The following is a 20,390-nucleotide window of genomic DNA, read 5'->3' as shown; positions in this document are numbered from 1 at the left end:
TGAAAGGGAGCTTTCAAGATTTGATGTGGTTTCGGCATTACGTTTCGACCATTCCTTCTTCAGATGATCAATGAATTCTTCTTTTGGCGTTCGTTTCCTTCATATTCGCTCCAACAATGCCCACATATTTTCTGTGGGATTGAGGTCCGGTAATTGTGGAGGCGTTGGAAGTTGCTCGCGAACATTATACAGCAACCATTCTCTAGTTATACAAGCCGTATGCTTGGTATCGTTGTCTTATTGAAAACAAACAAGTTCTCAAGATTTAATTTCGCAACACTGGCCAGCAGATTTTCACAGAATATGTTCACATATGCTGCAGCAGTCATATTACCCCTCAACAACAACAACCATTTCTTCCACGCCAGCTTAGCGCATGCATCCCCACACCATGGCATGACATGCTTGACAGTTGGTACAATGTTCTTAGGGTCAAGTTCTTGATTTGGTTTACGCCACGCATTCCTTTGCCCATCAGATCCAAACAGGTTAAACTGCTCTCATCCGAGAATACAACCTATTTTCCAGTATTTTATGAGTTTGTAGAGATATGAACGAGCAAACTTCAGTCTTGTCACCCTATTGCGCTGAATAATGAATGATTTGAGGTGTTACTTACTTGCTTGTTGCTCTTGCGACATCTTCAGCAAGCATTCGGACGCCCGAGTCCTTGCGCGTTTGTTGTACTACATATCGCGACTCTCGATCCGTTAGAACTCTAGGACGTCCAGACTTTTGCACATTTGCCGTAGACCTTGTTCGTTTGTATTTTTTCACAACATACTGGACAGTAGCATGCGAGAGGTTCAGTTTTTAGCAACGTTTCGATACCTAAGTCCCTCTTGCCATAAAGGAACAATTGCTTACTTCACAGCAGACTTCAACTCACACGATCGAAGTTCCATTCCTGTACACCCGTAGCTCCAGGCACTAATACTCACTCTTAAACTGGATACTCGATGAATGATTTGTTTTGAGCCGTCAGTCAGCGAGGTTTACATACCATACGTGACTGAGATCTATTGAAAGAAAACATTTTTGTGTGTGCTCTTAAACAATATGTACACTGTCACGTCTAAATTAATTACGTCAAACTGTAGTGATAGTATAAATCGCTTACCGTTAATTCCCGTTTGTCTACCGTTTCCATATATGTATGAATACTTATTTTATCCACTGTATATTGCCCCAATCCGATAGGTAAATCAAAACAATAATGGTAGAAACATGTTAACAGGAAAGCAAAAACCTTAAAGTATAAAATATAATTCTAGGATATTGTATCAATCAAGTTATTTTCATTACTTTTCTTATGCAAGATTCATCCTCTTATCTTCATACGTGTATCTCAACAGATACTGTGTCCAATTAAAATCATCATAATAATTTAGGATCGGGATGGGTTTTGTTTTGCATTTAGAGCATATGTCCGCCTCTGTGGTGTAGTGGTTAGCGTGATTAGCTGCCACCCCCGGAGGTCCGAGTTCGATTCCCAGCTCTGCCACGAAATTTGAAAAGTGGTACGAGGGCTGGAACGGGGTCTACTCAGCCTCGGGAGGTCAACTGAGTAGAGGTGGGTTCGATTCCCACCTCAGCCATCCTCGAAGTGGTTTTCCGTGGTTTCCCACTTCTCCTCCAGGCAAATGCCGGGATGGTACCTAACTTAAGACCACGGCCGCTTCCTTCCCTCTTCCTTGCCTGTCCCATCCGATCTTCCCATCCCTCCACAAGGCCCCTGTTCAGCATAGCAGGCGAGGCCGCCTGGGTGAGGTACTGGTCATTCTCCCCAGTTGTATCCCCGACCCAAAGTCTTAATCTCCAGGACACTGCCCTTGAGGCGGTAGAGGTGGGATCCCTCGCTGAGTCCGGGGGAAAAACCGACCCTGGAGGGTAAACAGATTACGAACAAACGTATGAGATCAAAATGGCATAAGCAAGGAGATAAAGACCTCACTGAATTAGGATCACCAAACAGATTACGAACGAACGATTTAGAGCATATAATGCAAACTTACTGAGGTGAGTACCAACGGCCGTAGCCGTGTTGAAACACCGGATCCCGTGAGATCTCCGAAGTTAAGCAACATTGGGCGTGGTCAGGAGTTGGATGGGTTACCACGCGCTGTTGGTGGAGGGTAAGGGAATGGAGGAGCGGAAAGGAACTGGCCACCCTACCGCACGTAAACTCCGGCTCAGGAACACCTCTGCGGAGGTTCGGACATGCCTTCGGGCAGAATAACCTTACCTTACCTACTGAGGTGGGTAGCAAGTATAGCCCAGTCTAGCCCAGACAAGAGTTCTGCTATGATATTTGCATAAACATTAGGTACCCGGCCTGTTAGAATCCCTAGGTGTTGTGTTGTGTTGTGTTTCAGTAGCATTTCCTTCACCTGGTGCTACTTTTATCTGACCTAGTTTCATATTTGTATCGGATTTATTTGTCTGTGTTTCGACTGCCATGGCCTTTGTCTCCTGTGCATTTATTTTCAGTTTGAGCTTCTCTAAAATTTTGCTTAACAATGGTTCGGTGTGGATTACTGTAGCCACGTCTTAGTTCGTGTAACGTCGGCAGCGGCTGAGTGGCCTAGTACAGTAAATGGTCCTGAGAGTCGGGATACTAGTTGCTATGGAATTCGACTGCGCATCTCGGACATAATCTGAGTCATGGCCCTTCTTGTGATCAGGGAGCTAAGACTATACCATCTAGCAGTAGTCCCTAACCCATTACAGGGGATAGCCTCACTAGGACTGAGCACAGTCAGAATATTTTAAGCATGCCTCAGAGCTATGCGAACCCGATGGAAAACACTTGGCGAACGAAATGGAATTCGATGTGGAGCTATCAATATGAATGGTGCTTATGGAATAAAGAAAGTCGGCAGCAAAGAAGATGCATCAGGGTGTGTTAGTGGTGGTGGTGGTGGTGGTGATTATTGTTTTGAGAGGAAGTAAATCTAGGCAACTGGAGTTAACAATACTCGGATAAAGGGAGGTAACGAAGAAGAGATTATAAAGTGTACTTGACGGGTATTAAAAAGAGAAGGACAGAGTGTGGGGTAGGACTATTTATCAGAATAGTATTACACGCAGCAAAGTTTTATTAGGCATGTAAGTGAGGAAGAAATATGGGTAGATTTGGCAGTTGCGGAAATTAGGACGAGAACTGTCCCAGTGTATTCTACATGTGAGGGTTCAGATGAAGATAAAGTTGACAATATTTTTGAAGCATTTAGTTACATCGTACTCAGGGACAATAGCAGGTATAGGATAGTACTAATGGGCGATTTCAATGCGAGAGTTGGAAGTAGAACTGAAGTTTACGAAAGGGTGATTGGTAAATATGGAGAAGATATCGAAGCTAATAGGAATGGGAAGCGTTTGCTGTACTTCTGTGCAGTGTGGAGTAATCAGTTACGAATACATTCTTCAAGCACAGGCTACACATGAGAGAGTAGGGGCACCAAATTCCGAAGAGATTATATCATAACCGACTTTGAATTCAGGAAATCTTCCGGGTATTTTCTGATCATATGGACCACTGTCTGATCTAAAGTGAACTAAGTATCTCGAAGTCTATTGTAGGGAAAGTAAAATCTGTCTGCAGGCGAATACCGGTACGAAATATCTAAGACAATACGGCGATTCTCTATTTCGGCGGTCAGATGAGGTCCACTGGAACCTTGACGACAAGTATGCCTGCCTTCACTTTCCCATGTAGTTCCATATCAGGCCTCCGACACATCCGAATACCCCACAAATCTGGATATTGCATGATTCAACCAGCCGGCCAAATGGAGACCCACAATGAGGTCCTCTTTTGAACTTTGTCAGATGCTGATAATGCTGTCTTAAACCAGTACGCAGCATCTCCGTTTCCTTTGCAGTGATCACCCAACATCTGTCGCTGTTCACGCCCCTTGTATACCATACCAAACCCCGTAACAACACTATACACGAACAACACTAATAAACTCTGATGGCCGTTCTGTCTGTCACAGATAATTGCAACTCTAATCATTGAAAAATCCACGGATGATGTCAACGTGTACGAAGTTACATTGATATCCGATCATTTCTTCTGGGTGCTCCCATTTTTAATCAGGCAGTGTAGAAATGTGTTTATTTTTACATAAATTTCCTAAAATTCTCACAGGATTTCGAACATTTTCATGCAAAATGTGATGACTTCACAAATATTATTGATTCTGATGGAAATACCAAAAAAATTAAAAATTTGTTACTGAATCTTGCTGAAATCTCCAAAAATTCTCATAGGCTTTAAAACATTTTTACGCACCACGTCACGTGTGTACAAAAATTGTTATTGGTTTTAACGTAATTCTAAAAAAATATACGGAATATTCCAAGGATGTTCAATAAATTTCAACAGTTTCCCCCACATCGTGATATTTTAACAACTTACTATTCAATTTGAAGGAATTCTTCGAAAATCGGTGAAAACTTTCAAAAATTGGTTTTGATTCTTACGGAAATTTTTCAGGATTCTCATAGGATTTCAAAAATGTTCTCGCACCTTATGATGATTTCACAAAAATGAATGATTTTGACTGAAATACAAAAAATTTTCAAAAACTTTCAATAAGTATTATTCAATTTTGCTTAAATTTCCGAAAATTCTTGTAGGGTTCAAAACATTTTCACCGACCACGTCACGATTTTACAAAAAATATTATTGGTTTTGATGGAAGTTTCAAAAAATTCTAAATTGTCTTCAAATATTATTGATTTATACGAAATTTTCGAAAAATTGTCAATAGATTTCAACAATTTTCTCCCCCATCGTGATGTGTTATCAAAACCTTCTATTGATTTTGACGTAACTTTTCAGAAATCATTTTGAACGTTTCATAAATTATTTTTGAATTTTACGGATAATTTCGAAAAATTCTCATGATCTCTTAATGAATCATAAGAGACCTTGAACAAATAGAGATATTACTAAATACAGTAACGAGCATCAATAATTTTATAACAGAATATTAAAATTTTTATGTCACAGTGCACGTACCTTCCACGTTCACAGTTATACTGTTCGTGAGGCCTCTTGGTGTAGCACACGTATAAACCCCGGAGTCCTGAGGTTTGCTGTAGTAAATAGAGAGTCTATATTTCCATTCACGTTCCTCTGTAGCTATCGCCCAACCTGAAACAAGTATTGGAAGGAACTATTCAGACTAACTCTCAGAGGCACACATAACAACGTAAAAATAAATACTTTCTTATACACTACCTGGTCGAAAGTATCGAGACACCCATATGTAATGAGGAATTGGACCCTAGATGTCACGAGAGGTCTAAATGCCAGTATAAAAGGGAGGGAGTATTGCATTGTCAGTACAGAAGTAGCAAAAGCAGAACGGATCAGTCAGGAGAGTTCAGTGACCTCGTTTGATATCACTTGAGTAATGAATCCATCAGGGCCATTTCAAGCCCTCTTAAGCGGCCCAAGTCGACTGTTAGTGGTGTAAATGTGAAGAGGAAACCCAAAGTAACAAGGGCAGCTAAACCAAGATCTAATTTAATGAAAGATGGGGACCATCGAGAATTGTGGAGGATACTTGTAAAAATTAGCAAGAAATCACTCGTGAGTTCCAATTGCAATGCTCTGTCGAGGATTTACATTCACTATTGGTACTCGTGAGAAAAAATGATGAAGTCATCAATACGTACACTGAATGGTCACTTTTGATACTCAAAAGTAATGTGCTGAACAGTATAATTCAATACTAAGCAGTCACAGTACGGGGTTGGTCACATACGCTACATCTTCCGTGGTCTGTTCTAACTAAATTACGCAAAACCAAATCTTCCATGGACAGCAAATCCTCTACTGGGATTCATCTTCGTCCTTCGTCAGAAGCATCAATCCTTGTTGAGTGCCACTTATCCATTCCGTTGTAGTCTATGTTGATAAGTCATTGTGCTGTTTTCACCGGAGGTGACAGTAATTTTAGGCGTTTGAATCTCACTGTTAAATTCTAAAGATTGGAAAGGACAGATTCCGGGAAAATTTTCAGAATTCTCGAACCAGGTTACATTTTCCCCCTCATGCTTGCAAGTTCATCATTAGGGAAAAAACTTGCAAATTTGTCTAACCAAGGCGCAATTGTATGTTACCCGCAAAACGGTTTTGCAGCGGCAGTTGCATAAACATTGGCGATCCGAATAACCAGAACTCCTCTAATGTATGCAACTCATTGACATTACTTTCAGGCGACTAGATGATACTTGGATCTTGTTCAAATATATTTTGCATTTTAACCTATTAATGCCTAAAAATCGTTTCGATATTCATCGTCATAGGTTGTTCTGACTTTCGGCAGCTCCTCCTCCCCCTCCATCGTTTCCTTTCTACCACTCCTTCCATTACCACTCATAAGCAATCATGTCCGACTCGTTGACTGAATGGTCAGCGTACTGGCCTTCGGTTCTGAGGGTCCTGGGTTCGACTCCCGGCCGGGTGGGGGATTTGAACCTTCATTGGTTAATTCCAATGGCCCGGGGAGAGCGTGTTTGTGCTGTCCCCAACATCCCTGCAACTAACACATCACACAGTTACCTACACATGGCAGATGCCGCCCACCCTCATCGGAGGGTCTTCCTTACAAGGGATGCACTCGGCTAGAAATAGCTACTCGAAATTATTATTGTACTATAAGCAATAATGTCGTAGACTTGTCCTACATAATTTTACGTTCTTGTCTTCGTACGAAATAAGCCCATTTACGGATACACAAACTATTTAGATGTTTTTACCTTGTCCTTTGGGCCAATATTCCTTCAGCCTTTTGAAAGAGATTTCCTTCTCTCTCTCTCTTTTGGCTGAGTTAATCCAGTGAATGTCTTCAGTAGCGTAACTTGCCGTTTGTAAATATTCGATATAAAAATACCCACATTTTGTATGATTTGTACCAATTAAATTCGCCGATCCGATTTATTGTGTCTGTTCTATCTTCACATCTGTTTCCATAGACTCTGACTACCTGACTTATCGATCTATCACGGTTCGTTTTTCCCATATAACCGTGATATTTTGAGCGCCATTTTCTAATGTGCCTGTGAATGTTTCAAAATTGTTTGATTTTTTGTTTGTTTATGAGCCTGTATTGTTCGCCTTTGATTTCTACGCCTAGAATATTCTGTACAACAGCATTATTTATTATCTATGTTTTCGATGCCTGCCGTACTTTCAAACATTAATGTTTCTGATCCGTTGACATGTTCAGATGATTATTATTAATTTTTTATTATTGGTATTATTATAACTATTTCACAACGTTGTGCCCAACTAAGAAGAAAGATTGAGAGTATTTGGCAGGTGAATTTGCTTTCTTCTGTTCCAAGAAGCTCTTCATCCTCTCGCTGAGCTTTTCTTGCGTTCTTCCTCCCATTCAGCGGCGGTTCTCATCTTAGGTTTTCAGCAAAATTATGTTTGTTCACCAACGTTCTAAATCCAGACCTTTTACACTTCGTTTCACTGTATGATGATTTGTTTGAAGGTCTTTCTACAATTTCGTTTATCCAATTATTCTTGAATTTTGGTGACTAGGCTTAATAAAATATTAAATCAAAGAGTTGCGTGAGAAATGAACAACTTAATTAAAATACAATGATATGAAATTACATCATTGGATATGGCCATAAAATTCCAATCGTCTCTTCTTTTCTAATGGTGTCCAAAATTTTCTCAGAAACTGGTGTTATTCAAGAGCCCTCCTTTTATTCCACATTCCTTGTATATATACTGGGCCAAAGAATGTTCTAAGGAATTTCTTTTCTTGTTTTCTAAAGTTTTAGTTAGTGATACGCCTGCAATGATCAAGGATTCTGATGCTTAGTTACAATGTTATAGTGCTTTAATTTGGCATTCCGAGATATTAATTTTTGTTGTAGCTGTTCGATGTGAATATCCTCATCATCATAATCATCATCATTATCCTTTAATTTCCAGTGGAACATAGGGCCTCCATAAAGAGTTGCCACCTCATTCTGTTCTTCACTAGTTCTGTTGTATCTTGCCTAATCTTGTTCATGGCTGTGAGTTCTCTGTCTATAGATCTTCTCCATGTCACCGTGATCTATCTTGTCTCCAACGGACATGTTCATTCCACCCCAAAGCTTGCTTTGCAATTGATCCTTCGTCCTGTCTCAGGCTGTTCCCTATCCGTTTCCACTCTCTCTTCCTGATCTCCTCCGCTGTTGCTCTCCGATTGGTTATTTTCCAATGTTTAGCGTTACATATCGTATTAGGTTACCATATTGCGAACATCGTCCTTGCGACTCGCAATGCCGATATGAGACAATACTCAGGGGAGAAATACTGACCCGCAACACATGTATCACTTAAAATGAAAATTCGTTAATAGAGTTCAGGCAGTACAGAACCTTTCTGGTCAGAGTTCTAAGCTGAAATATTATCACTCAGCGGGTTTTTACAAGCTTCTTTACGTCGCACCGATACAGGTAAGTCTTACAGCGACGATGGGATAGGAAAGGGCTAGGAGGGGGGAGGGAAATGGCCGTGGTTCTAACAAAGGTACAGCCCCAGCATTTGCCTCGTGTGAAAATGGGGAAACCACGGGAAACCATCATCGAGGCTACCGACAGTGGGGTTCAAACCCGCTATCTCCCGAGCAGTTTTTTCAATTTTTGCCATTTTGAAGCAATCATATATTTAGTTTTAATTTAGGTACGCAGTTCGTTTTTGTCTAAAACACTCAGTGGATCAAGCGCTTTCTTTTGAGGTAATAACTACTTAAATTGGTAGATTCTGAGAAAAGTTGAGTACATTTGTCTCCATGACGAAGATCTTTGAAGGACGTTTTAACAGTTCGGCGCGTAGTGTTGTTCCAAGGAACGTTTAATTCAATTTCTTTGTGTGATGTATTTTCAAGTGTTTTGTTGACATAATATTACATTCTATTACCACAGCAGATCATGTGCTTTATTTCATTAACTCGAAACTTTACAAATACATCCGTGAGGATAGTAACGAACAACACCATACTTTGTACATTGCGGGCGGAGCCAGCGGGAAACTGCTAGTAAAATGCTGATTTTTTCAGTGAACATTTTAAAACTGTTTACGGAGTCGGTACATCAGGTAATTTAATATAAATTTGACATTTTGTTACATTCACCGCGTATTAAACAGGACAAATTAACGTTTTAAAACTTAAGTCATCTCCTGAACAATGTTAAAGAGCTGTACATACAAGTGCCAGGTTCCTATTGATGTAATGGAAAGTCGCATGGTACGATCGGTCTATACTCCCGACCTACCAATGAGATTATCAAAACTAAACAAATGTAAAATTAACTTTCAGGCATTTATCACAAAATACTCACTAACAAGTGACCTTTAATTCATCCGGCTTAAAGTAGATTTATTTGAAATGCAAAGTCCACATGTGAATCACAGTTCGCAGCCGACAAAGTCCTATTTAAGCTGGCAGAAATAAAACTTTTAACGCCTTAATGTCCTCGAATTACGAGAGGAACCCACCAAATGTACCAGCCCGATTTGACAGAAACTTCGTTCATTGGAGGAGGGATCTTAATAAGCGAACACATGTTATCCGTACACACTCAAACGTTTCCAAGAAAATGACTGTCAAAGTTTCGGACGTGCTTTACATATCTATTAGATGGCGTGAAGTTCCCCGACGCCCTGACACAGTGGCTTTCGTTGCGACTTCATATGTTTGCGTCCCATGTTCAAATCCCGATGAATTGCTTTTTTCTTCTTTACCACAATTCCCGCGAACTATTGTAAATAGGAAAACGCGTTCTCTCAGAGACCGTTAGATAGCTCTACAATATCAGAACACGGCACAGTTCCATTGACAATTACTACAGGGGCGGTTTTGTTCAATGCATTTTCGAATATCGTTTCCCTCTTTCGTATATTAACCTTTTGCACTCCTATGTTCGACATTAAAATATTAGGCTTGCGCTCCGATATCGAGCTCCACTCGACATGACAATATCTCGTACTTTCAGTGCTCGTATAACGACTGTGCCGTGTTCTGGTGTTGTAGAGCTATCTAACGGTCTCTGAGAGAACACGTTTTCCTATTTACAATAGTTCGCGGGAATTGTGGTAATTCTTTTAAGCTCTGTTATTCTCGAATGTTTATGCAACTTCACAGACGTTGTTGTTTGAATGTAAACATGGCTTCTGCTTCGTCTTCACTCACGGAACTGGATATTTTAGAACAGTTAGTGGACAGTGATAGTGATGATGATTAACCAACAACTGACGTGGATGATTTATTAGTGAATAATGTAAGTGAAAGTGAACAAATATTGATAATGAAACCGGAGGTGGTGATGCTGTTCGTAGTGCAGAAATTAATTAGGAGTGGAGCAGAAAGCATACGCTAAGGGTAATGGAGTTCAAAAGGTTAATATTCTGTCTGGTAAATTAATTTTAAAACATCAGTTGAGGAGAAACCAACCAACATATATAACTTAAATGTCCACCTCCAGAGAAAATTGAGTTTGGTGCAATTTCAGGCACCCCCTGTGGGTGGGGAACGCAGATGAAGAATACACACATGGCATCACCTGCCTGTCGTACGAGGCGACTAAAAGGGCCCCCAGGGGCTCACAACTTGGGAGCGTGATTTGGCGACCGTGGGCCCTTAGCTGAGTCTTGGCATTGCTTGAACTTACTTTTGCCAGGATCCTCACATTCATCTATCATGTCCGACCTTCCTTCGTAAACTCTTGTTCTTTTTCGATGGTATTAGAGCCGAGGGAGTATTTCATTTTCACACCCTTCGTGGGCCTTGCATTTCTTCGTCCGTTTCTTTATTTTTCGAAGTGATGTATCACTTCTTTTTTCTTCTATCTCTCTACCCTCTCTGTCCGACTCGTTGGCTGAATGATCAGCGTACTGGGCTTCGGTTCAGAGGGTCGCGGGTTCGATTCGCGGCATAGTTGGGAATTTTCACCATCATTGGTTAATTTTCCTGTCACGGGGGACTGGGTATATATCCTGTCTTCTTCATCATTTCATCCTCATCACGACGCGCAGGTCACCTACGGGTGTCAAAAAAAACTTGCACCTGGCGAACCGAACCCGTCCTGGGATATCCCGGCACTAAAAGCCATACGACATTTCATTTCTACCCCCTCTGGGTGGGGGACGCAGACGAAAAACACACCCACGTTATCCCGTGCCTGTCATAAGAAGTGACTAATAGGGGTGACTAAGGGATGGTTGTATTAGAATCATGAAACTACGTGTGATTAGTACCATCACGCGGGGAACACCATGGGTCGCCTTTACTTGCGAGTTGCACCGCTATGTTAGGCACACAATAGCTCTGTGATTTGTTGCAGTAGAGAGTGGATTCACTGTGGGTTTACAGTACCTGTATATATGAGGGACACCGTGGATCCGCGTTACCTGTGCGTCGTACATTACTTGTGACTAATACCATAACGTGAGGAATACCGTGTGTCTACGCTACTTTAGATTAGTACCGCAACATGGCGAAGGCCATGGTTATATTTTACTAGCGATGAGTAGCAATATGAGGGGCCGTTGACCTGGATTTTGGACCCCTTTAGACAACAAGCATCATTGTTGCATGAATATGCTTTAGAAGCAGTCCCTTGGCCGGTAATACTATGGTTTAAGATAGTTTCTAGGAAGGTGGGGCTTTGCGGGTCGGATCCACTGATTGGTGGACGCCATACGCTCTGATTCAGTCATCCACGTGGACAATATATGATTTGTTTTAACCGCTCCCTTTCAAGATATTATTTCAATGTTGCAGTATATAGATAGAAAAATCTGAATGCAGAAGCATTTAGAGCATGTAAAATACTGCCTGAAATTGATGATGATGATGATGATGATGATGATGATGCTGTCCTAAGCAAGTACTGTAAATTTGAAATGACTGAATGTATAATTTTGTGAACTAATGATTATAAAAGTACAGTTAGCTCATCATAGCATATAATGTCCTATAAAATAGATCAAAAACGCATATTGTCGAAAATTTAAATTAAATTTCTAACATCCCCAATAAATTATTGATCTGTTGCAATACGGCATCTTATTCAGTTACCCATTAAGAAACTAACTGTGAAAACTACGTTATATTTTAGTGAATATTTCGTTTCTCCTGAAAAATTTGCATTAATGGGCATTATAAGTTTTGATTGCTTGCTCGTTAATTGTTCTAAACCGAGCTCGATAGCTGCAGTCGCTTAAGTGCGGCCAGTATCCAGTATTCGGGAGATAGTGGGTTCGAACCCTACTGTCGGCAGCCCTGAAGATGGTTTTCCGTGGTTTCCCATTTTCACACCAGGCAAATGCTGGGATTGTACCTTAATTAAGGCCACGGCCACTTCTTCCCATTCCTAGGCCTTCCCTATCCCATCGTCGCCATAAGACCTATCTGTGTCGATGCGACGTAAAGCAAATTGCAAAGAAAAAAAATGTTCTACATTAATTGCACAGCAAAGGGATATCGCAAGTAGACGCGACGCAATAAAAATTCATGCATTGAATCATTATCAGTTTCAAGAGCCAGATTTAGGAGAAATGATCCGTTATGCGTGATTTGTCGCAAAATGTTTACCTACACGTGACATCTTCAGTAACGTTAACGACGTTTCTTTCCCAAGTGCCATCCCCATCCAGAAATATAACTGTGGCAAACCTGCCTTGGCGCGATGTTATTGGTGTGCGAAATTTATATTTTCCGTGTGTTTCTACTATCGGTATAATACAAGGGAATGCCCCGTATAACCCCAAAGAGATAGCTGCTTTCACCTCCTCATACTTTCGGAATCGTTGTCCACCGAGATCATTTTTCAGCTTCCCGAACACATGATAATCACATGGTGCTATGTCTGGACTGTATGGAGGATGTAGGCACTCCCACTTGAATCGCTGCATCAGTGCGGACGTTTGACGGGCCGTGTGAGGTGTCGCGTTATCGTGCGATTTTCCGTGCGATTATGTGTTCGGTAAGCTGATAGCAGCTGTCTCCAGGTTGTTACATAGCAGTGGAGGTGATTTCTACGCATCCGGAGTCGAAACGTTGGTTGACCGTTCAGAGAAATGCTCACAGTTTCTTGGGGACTATGTAGAAAAGTGAACGTATATTGTATGTTGCCATTGCCGTGTTGCCTATGTGTAGGTGGTTTCATAAATGGCCATAATTTGGAAGTGTAACTCAAGTTTTGATTCGCCCTCGTATAAGAATGAACTTACAAAACATCGTATTCCCTGAAAAATATCACTTATTGTGAAACCCAGTTGTAATGTTACAATCAACATAACGCCCTAGTATTCACTAATTTGATAAGAAACATTCGTGTGGTAGTCTTCAATGGACATAAGTAGATAAATGAAATAAAAATCATTGGGATTTGAACACGGGGCGCAGAAGTATGAATCCGCGGCGATAACCGCTGCGCCACCACGTTAATTGACTCCATAGCTAAATGGTTAGGGTGCTGGTGTTTGGTCACAGGGTTCACGGGTTCGATTCAACGCAGTGTCGTGAATCTTAAGCATCATTGGTTAATTTCGCTGGCACGGGGACTGGGTGTATGTGTCGTCTTAATCATTATTTCATCCTCATCACGACGCGCAGGTTGCCTACGGGAGTCAAATCAAAAGACCTGCACTTGGCGATCCCAATATTTCTTCGGACACTCCCGGCATTGAAAGCCATACGCCATTTCCTTTTACCGCGCTAGTTGAAGTTGTCATTCTCTACCAGGTGTATGCATAACTATTTTCCGGTTTCACCAAGAGACAGCGCCAGCGAACAGTACTCAACGTATGAATTTGACACATACGTCAGTTTATTCGTCTGACATTAACCTGCCGAGCTGAGTGGCTCAGGCGGTTGAGGCGCTGGCCTTCTGACCCCAACTTGGCAGGTTCGATCCTGGCTCAGTCCGGTGGTATTTGAAGGTGCTCAAATACGTCAGCCTCGTGTCGGTATATTTTGTGGCACGTAAAAGAACTCCTGCGGGGCTAAATTCCGGCACCTCGGCGTCTCCGAAAACCGTCAAAGAGTAGTTGGCGGGACGTAAAGCCAATAACATCATTGACATTAACCTATCAACACACACAAGTTGAGTCCGCCAAACACTAGCGTCTGTGTTGTATCGTTCAGTGATCATGTCAAAGTTTGTCTGAAAAAGAACATTTGTGGCACGCATTGCTTTTCTTATTTAATCAAAAGAAAAAATGCTGTGATAAGTCATCATTTGCAGGCAGAAACATATGGTGAACACGCTACATCGATTAGAACACGTGAAACATGGTTTTGACAATTTAAATGTGGCGATTTCAATGCGAAAGACCATGCTTTGTGCCTGGTGGGACCAGAGCGGTATTGTGTATTATGAACCCTTAAATCCCAGCGAAACTGTTAATACACAACGCTATCGCCAACAAATAATTAACTTAAAACACTCATTGATAGAAAGACGATCGGAATGGGCCAGAAGACAAGGCAAAGTAATTTTGTTACACGACATTGCGACATCTCACACAGCAAAACCAGTGAAAGGCACCTTGAAATCGTTTGGATGGAGAATGCTTCAGCACCCGCCGTACTTCCCCGACATGGCACCATCTGGCTATCAGCTATTCGCATCAATTGGGCACGCGCTCGCAGAGCAGCACTTCAGCAGAAGTTGGAAAATGGCTCAACGAATGGTTTGCCGTAAAAGACAAGCAGTTTTTCTGGCATGCTATTTATAACTTACCAGAAGGATGGCGATGTTTGTAGAAGCCGATAACTAACATTTTGAGTAAACAAAAATGGATTTCCCTTGAAAATTACTGGTTTTCTGTGCCACAAAAACCGACAAAATGTTATGCAAACAGCTGATAAAAGGCACGCGTAAGTGTGTTAAGGCCCAGGGTGTCTTAGCGTTTGAGAGAGGAATTTTAAAAATTGTTATAAAATATATCCCTTTCAGTCCCATTCTCTTCATTCATTTCCTCTACTTGCACTTCAGAATATTTCTCTTTATCTCTCTCTTATTTTCTGACTCACTCTCACACATACTTCCTCTCCTCTTTTCCATTTACTCTCTCTCTCTCTCTCTCTCTTTCATCTCCTCTTTCATTTTTTTCTTTTCTCTCCCCCTCTCTTCTCCTTTTTGCTCTCACTCTTTGTACCCCCATCTCTTAATCTCTCTCCCTGCATCTTACACCTTCTGTCTCAGTTTTTTTGGCCTCTATTTCTTATTCACTCTATCTCTCACTGTAACTTTTCCGCCCCCCCTCCCCCCCACACTCTTTACCCACTCCTCACTCGCTATTAATGTCTACCTTCTGTTTCCGTCTAACACGACGTTTAATTATGCCAGAGTAATTTCAAGCGAACGTTGCAGTGTGAACAAGCGAAAGGTAAAAGTACATCGCTCGAGTGAGAACAATGGGGAACTTGCTCTAATTTCACTGTCTGGAGGTGGGACAAGATTCGCTACGTACTATGAATTACAACTGAAGTTACGGAATTACCAATTGTTCCCCTTCATCACGACTAACTCTCACTTTCCAGGTCGAATAGATCTTCACCTGATTGTCCTCTGTTCATTTCATGGCTTTAGCACGAATTTAAAGACTAAAGAAGTTCCTACCATCAAAAACTATTCTAGTTGTAATACCAATCTCGGAAAAACCAGCTTAATTCTCCAATTCAACTTCAGCCTAATTGGACCTTACTCTATGTTGATGATGTGCTTTTGGCCTCTGAGGTTAAAACTGACCTCAAACTATAAGTTCAGACATGGACCATTCACGGCGCAGAATTTGGACTACTGCTCAACGTTAAGAAAACTGAATATTTGACAATAGATCTAAATCTAAATGATATGAATACGATTCAAATGACTGATGTTGACCTTCCGATGAAAATGAATTTAAATATCTGTGCTCGGCAATTACTGCATATGGAACGCACAATCCTGAAATATCAAATCGCGTGAGCAGCGAATGGCAGAATTCGTGCTCAGTGGCTGGTGATAAGAAGATTCTAGACCGGATAAAGTCTAAAGTTTATCGATCTGTGGTGCATCCAGGTTCTGTATGGTGCAAAATGCTGGCCTTCCGTTTATTTATTAATTAACTAATTTATTTATTTATTTATTCGTTCGAATCAGAAACAAATAAAATATATAGATACACAAATGACAGTTTTCAATTAAGTCAGACCACGGTATATAGATAGATAATGCCTTCGTTGGTGGTGAATTTACGGCTCAATGCCCTCTCATACACTTAACCACTAGGAGAGTACACTATTACAATTAGACATACAAATAAAACAAATAATATTAATAGCAATAATAATTTCTCTTAAAGATATCCAGGAACGTACGCACGCACTAAGATTTTCAGGAAAAGCCGAAGTTGAAGACAGGGAAGGCGTGGACCCAAGAGAGAGAAGAACACCGAATATGAATGCAGGAGCATTGTGTGGCAGTTAAACCTCGGAAAAGGAGACAGTTAAAATGACGTGGCCCCTAGTTGGCCGAAATGAATAAAGATGAAGAATCAATAATAGTAAATTAATAATAATAATAATAATAATAAAAAATTATTCAATTAGTTTTTAAGTCCATGTTACATCCAATGATTCTACGCATTTGTATACACACTTCTTGCACACCATTTACGGTACCAGGACCGCCTCCATCTGGTCCATCATTGTTTGCAAGTCCTCCGTCCACAACTCGTTATCCAAGTTGCCTCGTCTGAAGTTGATTAGCACACTCTCACATGTTCTTTTTAGTACAATGGTCTGTAGATAGGCCTGTAGCTGTTTGCTCACTTCCAATTTGTCCATGTGCTTCTTGAACAAGTTGGTAACTAACCCGTCCCATGTTATTACCACAGGGACCATCGTCACCTTGGCCCCATTGTACATAAGTGAGAGTTCGTTGGCTAGCATCTGGCACTTTCTTCCTTTAGTGGTTTCAGTCTGTTTTAGGATATTGTTGTTTGTGATTCCAACTTCAATTAATAGGATTTCATTCTTTACAAGGTCATGTATCATCAGATCCGGTTTGTTGTGTTCAATGCGAAGCTCAGTCTGTATGATGACGTCTGACTTTATTCTAATTCGCTGATTGGATATGACATTTTCAGCTTTATAGTTCTTTATTTTCTTAGAATTATTCAACCCATACTTTTTTGTGATCATGAAATGCAAGCATCTGACAACATCATTGTGGCGTTTCTTGTAGTCCAAATTAAGCATTCATCCACATTGTGTTGCCAGGTGATCTAGTGTCTTATTGCCCTGGTTGCAGTGTGGGCACCTCTGGAATATACTCCCATGACTAAAGAAGATGTTTTTGTCTTGTATCTTACAGAACATTCCTTCTTCCTGTGGAGATATATTCCCCCTCATTAGCCATAACGATGACTGTTTTACGTCAACAAATTTCTCCTGTTGTTCACGGAACAATGTGGAATGCATTGACTTAGCCATGATTCGATCCATTCGCATCTGTTTTTGTTTCTGCTTAACTATTTTTACCGTTACATCGTAATAATAATAATAATAATAATAATAATAATAATAATAATAATAATAATAATAATAATAATAATAATAATAATAACGGTAGAATCCTTAATTTTAAATTACATACAATAAAGTACTCTTAAATGACGTAACTACCGTAACCCATTCATTCATTTCATTCATTCCTTCATTCACTCAATAATTATCCAACAAGTCAGTGGGATCTTCTCAGCAAATGCTCACGGAAAGCCACTTCAAGCTTGCAATGAGAGGTATTGTTCCTAATGTTCGCAGGTAGCGAGTTCCATGACCTGGATACAGAGATGATGAGGGAGCTTTGGTAAACAGCACAGCTGTTTACAGGTATGGCAAGAAAGGAGGCAAATCTTGTATTGTGGTCATGATAGGACGAGAGGTAAGAAAAAGGTGAAGACAGATAATAGAGAGTATTAGTGGAAAGTATTTTGTGCAGAAGTGGTAACATGTGAAGTTCATGGCGCTGGTGCACTCGAAGCCAACGGCAGCTCCTTATGATAAGGTGATATATGAGCATCATATACCAGATTAAATATATGCTACGTTCCAGTTTCTTGTTACTGTCGCAGATTATTTCATAGTCAAATATTATATGTAGTTTCAGAGAATGAGTTAGTTGTACTTTAAGTCGAACAGAGAATTCATTACATTACACCAGTGAAGTGCAACCTCAACACCGTATGGTGTCGCAAGTAGAGAATCTTCTACTGTACAAGACACAGGGTACAGTATACAATCAAGAAGATGTTCCATGTTCTGGGGTTCTCTGCAGTCGCAGTTTATTGTCGACAGGGAAGTGCCATTTCTGGAAATTCATTTTTATCTTCCAACTCTAGAATGAAGACGAGTGAGTAACCTCTACACCAGGGCCTCTCAGGGTGCAGGAGACGATTTCACTAGGTTGACCAGAGTGCAAAACCCCACTCCACTTCCCCTACACCTGTCTCACCCGTTCGGCTTGTCTTCGCCTTCTCCACCTTCCCCGCTGATTCTCCCCTCACAGCGAAATGTTTATGTGCGGTGAGCGGTGACACTGTTACCGGTGTTAAAACACTCTTCTTTCAAATTGGTTTGATCAGACAATTTATCTTCCCTAGGTCTTCTTTCCCTTTATCTTTGCAGTGATACCAGTTATGCCTGCAACAAGGGACCGGCTGACAACAATTCTGAGAGCATTCTTTAAATTACAATCAGAAATAGTGCTAGCTCTACTCGCACGCAATCTAGTTTTCGTACAAGTCAAAACAGGAAAATATACATTTCACATACGCGTGTGGAACCAAACATAGAAATAATCTTATCTCCTTCGATGCAGCTTAGGAAAATCTTTCTTCGACAAATTCTCGTAGAATTTGAGCAAAGCCTTTGTATTGGAAAAATAGATCTTTTCGATTAACTATTGTCCCACTGATTAAGCATTTAGCTTTATCGTCACGACTGACAAGAAAAGTACGAAAGTTCCCAGTTTGATTGAAATGGGCTTTCGAAAGTATTTGCTTTCTTCGAAACAGGTTCCTCCAGTATTTTTTGTTGTCTTTCGCTTGTCTATTTCACTGACAAACAAGCCTTCTATCACCGAACGCTTCGTCGCTCTCAGCGCACTACACCATCCGAGTCAATCCGAGTTCAGCCGAGTCGGACCAATGCACAGTGCACGGAGTCTCTGCACCTCGATTTTCACGCGTGAGATTTTAGGCGTGTGAGCGGCCCTCTCTACACACTCCAAGTTTGTTCATGGCCAGGTAGTGTTATTCGAGCAAACCACATTTGTTTTCTAGCTGTAGTCGATGTAGTTTGAAAGACTACAGTATGTTTCAGAAATCTTCTCCTGGATCACAATCTAAGGGTAGCTGTCACCTAACCATACGGCAGGTGGGATTGCTGATGGACCTATTTAGTTCTCTCTGCATTGGCGGCTACCTCACAACGAATATCTGGTGGCGCTATCTCTGTAATCTGGTATAGTTTCACAAGAGGTGTAGGCCTCAAACAATATGTAACAAACCTACGGGTTTCACTGAGCGCTTTGTCAAATTTGCTTGCGCAGGTAGATGGAAGAGAGAATTATCGCGATTGAAACCAAGATTATTCGATTGACATGTGGCTTGGCACTTCATGATAATATCAGCAACAACGAAGTTCGCAAGCGTTATGGATTGGCACACCTCACTGAAAAGCCTTCTCTCTCAGTACAGCCATGCAATTCGTGTTGCAAAAACTGGATTGACACTGCTGATTTTTGGGAAAAGGCCAGTAGGACGACCGAGAGAACGTTGGCTTGACTCCACACATGATGATCTAAAAATTCCACGTCTTCACCCTGACATGGCACACAACTGTATGAAGTGGCGACAGGGAGCCGAAACAGCAAACCCCACTAGTGTGTGAGAAAAAAACTAAGAAATAAGAAGTAGCTTCAGGCTACTGTGAATATCAGAATGATGCAGACACCACTAAGGACTCCGCAGCTAACCAGCTGAAAAATAGACCACATAACCCGTGTATTGTATATTTGGTCAGTCGGGGAGTAATCGGCAAGGTCAAAGATCCATTACCCTGTTGATGGGGGACATAGGCGAAGGATACACCTATGGTATCCCCTGCTTGTCGTAAGAGGCGACTAAAACGGGCGACCAAGGGATGATCGAATAAGAACCGTGAGACTACTTGTAATTAGTACCACCACGCGGGGAACACCATGGGTCGCCTTTGTTTGCGCGTAGTACCACTATGTTAGGTACACAATAGGTTTGTGATTAGTAGCGACAGTGTGTGAATCACGGTGGATTTTACAGTACCTGTGAT

General features: G+C 41.1%; 1 protein-coding gene across 1 annotated transcript in view; it reads right to left on the bottom strand.

Moving 5' to 3' along the window:
- LOC136884113 (locomotion-related protein Hikaru genki) overlaps nt 1–20,390 on the bottom strand; it is a 376,982-nt gene that overhangs the window by 93,428 nt on the left and 263,164 nt on the right. Inside the window, exon 6 of the mRNA XM_067156151.2 lies at nt 5,030–5,164. Within this exon, the coding sequence (XP_067012252.1) occupies nt 5,030–5,164 (135 nt within the window). The remainder of the gene's footprint in view (nt 1–5,029; nt 5,165–20,390) is intronic.

The sequence above is a fragment of the Anabrus simplex genome, chromosome 12 (assembly GCF_040414725.1).
Source record: "Anabrus simplex isolate iqAnaSimp1 chromosome 12, ASM4041472v1, whole genome shotgun sequence".
Taxonomy (NCBI): domain Eukaryota; kingdom Metazoa; phylum Arthropoda; class Insecta; order Orthoptera; family Tettigoniidae; genus Anabrus; species Anabrus simplex.
Note: the sequence above shows the minus strand (reverse complement) of the source record. Positions and strands in the feature narration are given on the sequence as shown.